Source organism: Octopus bimaculoides, chromosome 18 (assembly GCF_001194135.2).
Source record: "Octopus bimaculoides isolate UCB-OBI-ISO-001 chromosome 18, ASM119413v2, whole genome shotgun sequence".
Taxonomy (NCBI): domain Eukaryota; kingdom Metazoa; phylum Mollusca; class Cephalopoda; order Octopoda; family Octopodidae; genus Octopus; species Octopus bimaculoides.
The window spans coordinates 15,964,277-15,969,316 of NC_068998.1; the positions used below are offsets into that span (position 1 = coordinate 15,964,277).

The 5,040-nt window shown below is 37.3% G+C and overlaps 1 protein-coding gene across 1 annotated transcript in view; it reads left to right on the forward strand.

Moving 5' to 3' along the window:
* The window catches only part of LOC106871189 (von Willebrand factor A domain-containing protein 8), an 85,720-nt gene that overhangs the window by 77,605 nt on the left and 3,075 nt on the right, over nt 1-5,040 (forward strand). Inside the window, exons 43-44 of the mRNA XM_052974539.1 lie at nt 977-1,075; nt 2,706-2,944. Of these exons, the coding sequence (XP_052830499.1) occupies nt 977-1,075; nt 2,706-2,944 (338 nt within the window). The remainder of the gene's footprint in view (nt 1-976; nt 1,076-2,705; nt 2,945-5,040) is intronic.

Consider the following 5,040-nt stretch of genomic DNA (forward strand, 5'->3'; position numbering starts at 1 on the left):
ATAAATACAGCATGTCCATAAAATCACCTTCATAACTATACATGATAGAATTTATCTCTAAAAAGGATAAGAAAGAAGAATAGCCTAAATTTTTATTCATCTTGTTAATTTTTAACATGCCCACCACCTTTACTAATACTAAGAGAAATATGATTGTGTAGTTCTCGGTAAACATTTTCTCTCTGATTTTCAGTAGCAACATCAGTTAATCAGTTATTCTGATTAATACTTTGTAGCTCTTAGCTCCGGCATTTGAAACTCTGAGTCCTATTATGACAATTTACTAATTGTCCTAAACTATACATATATAAATTCCTCTATTTACCTAATATCGAGGTCTCATTCTTTTGTTGTCATTTTATTATTATTATTATTATTATTATTTTATATATATATATATTTGTTTTCCAAGATTGTGTTGAAATAGATATTGTTATGCTTAGGGATGGTCATATTTTGCCAATTAAGCACACACACTGTATATTTGGTTTTCACTTCAGCTTTATTATTATTATTATTGTTATTATTATTATTATTTTAGTTTCTTTGTTAAAGCTCTTTCATTACACATCCTGTAACCCCTTCAGCAGCTCTTTATCCCACCTGTGGACTAAGCAGAACAGGAGGAGACAAGTGGGACAAAGAGTCGCTGAAGAGGTTACAGGATGTGTGACGAAAGAGCTTTGACAAAGAAACTGTAATGATAATAATAATTTGAAGTGAAGACAAAATATATAGTGCATGTGTTTAATTGGCAAAATATGACCATCCCCAAGTATAACAATGTGTGGGTGTGTGTATTATAGTAGCTTATAATTGTGTATATTTTCTTCTACATATACACAAATATCTTTGTAAGAAGTATCTCTTGAAATACTCCATTTAATTATTAACCAGCTAATACATTTAAACATGCTCTATCACTAAAATCTATCGACATTTGTTGAACTGATTCTTTGTATTTCACTGTTTACAGTATGAAATCTTTGGTCATTCTGGAGAGAACTATGACACCTCCTTTGTGAAAGCCGATCAACCTCCGAAGAACAACAAAGAGAGACTTGTTGTTTTAAAGGTATTGTGTCTACCCTTTTGATACCGTCCCCAGCCCCAAACTGCCCCTGGTTCTATGATACAAGCTTCCTGTTTTAGTGTGGTCATCATCATCATTATTGTTTGTCTGCCTTCCTTGCTGGCATGGATTGGATGATTTGACAGGAGCCAGCTATTTAGAAGACTACACCAGGCTACTGTGTCTGTTTTAGCATGGTTTTTACAACTGGATGCCCTTCCTAACACCAGTCACCTCACAGAATGGACTGAGTGCTTTTTATGTGGCACCAGCACAGGCGAGGTCAGTTTTGGCATGGTTTTTACAGTTAAGTACCCTTCTAAATGCCAACCACTTCACAGTGTGCACTGGATGCTTTTTACATAGTACCAGAAAGCACCCAGTCCACACTATGTTAAAACCTTTAACCCTTTAGTATTCAGATTAGTCTGTAAAATGCTTATTTATTCAATTTAGTTTGAATTAATTTTGTATTATCTCATACTTTTGAGATTTCAATGATGTGATAGTTTATTTTTAGAAGTACATTGTATGATAAGTGTGAGAGGCCAGATCTGACTGGTTTGAATATAAAACAGGTTAAATACTTGGGTTTGATGTGGCTAGTTTAAATGCCAAAGGGTTAATCAAAATGAATTTCGTGTAAATTTATGTTCCAAACATAAGCTTGATAATGACAAAGTTATTTTATTAAATTCTTCCTTATTTTAAAATTAATTGAAACAAATGTAGTGTACTTAAACAGGAATATGATTATAATGAAAGATTTAATGGTGTAGTTCCTGAGGTGGGGAGGGGGCAGAGTTAAGACTTGTCAACTATTTAAATGAATTGTTATTAATAAATTTCTAATTCATTTTAGAATATTAACCTCTTCCTTAGAGATCTTTTATCTTTTACTTGTTTTGGTCATTGGACTGCGGCCATACTTAGGCACTGTCTTGAAAGGTTTAGTCGAACAAATCAACCCCTGCGCTTATTATTTTTTCAAGTTTAGTACTTATTTTACTGGTCTCTTTTGCTGAACCATTTAGTTACAGGGATGTAAACAAACCAACATTTTTTGTCAAGCAATGACTGGGACATACATATAGACACACACACACATGCATGCACATAAACTTTTACTCAGTTTCTGTCTACCAAATTCACTCACAGGCTTTAATCAGTCTGGGGCTATAGTAGAAGACATTTCTTTAAGCTGATGTGCAGTGGGACTGAACCGGAAACCTGGCATGTGGTAACTAGTGCTTCCTGCTGATGAGGTCAAATAGACTGAAATCATGTGATATGAGAATTCTGGCACCTTTGACAGATGAATTTCATTTGCTAAGATCTATGTGTGTGCTTTTATGCCCCAAACATCTATATGAGAGGGTCTCTCAAGATTAATAATGCAGTATTTGGTGTTCTCACGATACATCTATATAAAGTTGGATGTAAAGATTACCTTTTGGTATTAATACTGTTTCCATCCTTAATAATTTATTATGAAACCATGTAGTTGCAAAGTGAGTTTCTTAACCACTCATCCATTCCTGTGCCCATAGATGAAAGCATTTTAATCCATTTGATCTCCAATTATCATCATACATTATTATTATCGTTGTTTTTTGTTGTTACTGTATTACAGACCATGCATGCACACTCACAGTTCTGCCTGAGCGGAGACAACACTTTAGAAGCAACGAAGCATGCTATCGACTCAGTTGCCAAAGAAGAAGCTGATGAGCACTTTGTCATCATCCTAAGTGATGCCAACTTTGAACGATATGGTATCAGTGCTAAGAAGTTCTCAGAACTGCTCACCGAAAACAAGGAAGTGAATGCTTTTGCCATTTTCATTGGATCTCTTGGAGACCAGGCTGTCAGGTAAGGGCAAGCTCTTTAGCATTATCAAGAATTATAATTTTAGTTTGTCTTCACATATTAAAAAAATTACAGCTGAGATTACTGTTGAGATCATCCTAATCATCATCATCATCATTGCTTTAATGTCCACTTTTTCATGCTTGCATGGCTCAGAGTTTAGTGAGGCAGATATTCTATGGCCTGTTACCCTTCCTGTCACCAACTCTCACCTATTTCCAAGCAGTGGGTAGCCACAACAAGACCACCAGGCATTCCATTCATTTCCCAGCTCAAAGAGGTGAGCCCGTGAGTCAAGGCATAGAATGCAACCCCCATTTATCAGTAGTGGGATATGACAGCATATGCTGGTTTACTTATCCCTGCCGCTTCATGCTGGTTTTGTGCCCCTTTGAGCAACATCAAATTCACTCATCCGTCCATAAACACTCTCCAAGGTTTCTTATTTATAAACTCTCTTGCCTCTCTCACTCCAACACCTCTAACCACCAAAGCTTTTCTCACTCCATCCATCTACACAAACCGAGGTCTACCTCTGGTTCTACTGCCTACCACTTCTGCCTTCATCACCCTCCTTACCATCTGCTCCTCATCCATCCTCTCCATGTGACCAAACCACCTCAACATTCGTCTATCCATTTCGGTTGTTAGTTTTCTCTCATTCCTGGTCACCTTCACATCTCCTCATTCCTCATCCTGTCAATGTGTGTCACACCAACCATAGCCCTCAAACATCTCATATCAAACACGTCTAGTCACCTCTTTTCCACCTCTCTCAGCCCCCACGTCTCTGCACCATATAATATTGTTGGCACAATCACACCTTCATACACACCTCTTTTCGCTTTCATACTCATCCTTTTATCTCTCAGCATACCTTTCACAACTCCAAGAATCTTACTCTTCTCCCTCACTCTATATCCTACTTCCTCAGCCAATCTGCCGTCACATGTGATCCCAGATACTTGAAACCACTCACCTCCTCTAACATCTCATCACTTATACTCACATCCATCCTACCAGCCCTTCCATCTCTCGAACATCTCATCACCTTATTCTTAGCTACATTCACTTTCAGTTTCCTCCTCTCACACATTCTTCTAAACTCTATCACCAGTCTCCTCAGTTACTCTTCCGAATCTGCCTCTATCATCAGCAAACAGCAACTGACTCATCTGCCGTTTCTCTCCGTTTTCTCCCACCATTTGGGTTCCCCTACCAAAGGTTCTATCATTTACCTCTCTCACCACAACATCCACATATAAATTAAACAGCCATGGAGACATCACACAACCCTGTCTTAACCCCACCTTCATATCGAACGACTCACTTACTTCACCACCCACCCTAATGCACACCCTACTTTATAAAAAACTCTGTACAGCTCTCAACAATCTACTCCATACAACTGCAACACCTGCCACATTGCATCTTTATCCACCTGGTGCAGCCATCTGGCTCGCCAGTCCTCAGTCAAACCGTCCAACCCATGCCCACATGGAAAGCGGACGTTAAACGATGATGATGATATATATATATATATATATATATTTGTATATAATGTATTGATGTATAGCTGAGTGTATATCTAAGTGTGTGCATCTGTATGTGTGTGTAGAAAGCTAGACAATTAAATCTCTTCTCTGTTTTTATGTGGGATATATGATTTGATATCTGTGGATCACTGACTTTGTGCCCACTGAGAATTGGAGACATTTGCTTGGATACCTATACCACAATATACAATGCTGCATTTCATAATCTCCATTACCTTCCCTCTCTCTCTCTCTCTCTCACAACACACACACACACACACACACACTCACACACAGAGGCAGAGAGAGAGAGAGAGAGTCTCTACAATAATTTTTTGAAGCATGTGATTTAATGGTTTCTCTCATAAAAACTATAGGGATATATGTGTATGTGTGCATGCATGTATTAATTTGCAAGCATAACAACTGTGTGTGCTGTGTGCATATATATGTATATAGATGTGTTTATGTATATATATATGTGTGTGTGTGTTTGTGTGTGTATATATATATATATATATATATATATATATATACACACACACACATATATATACGTACATA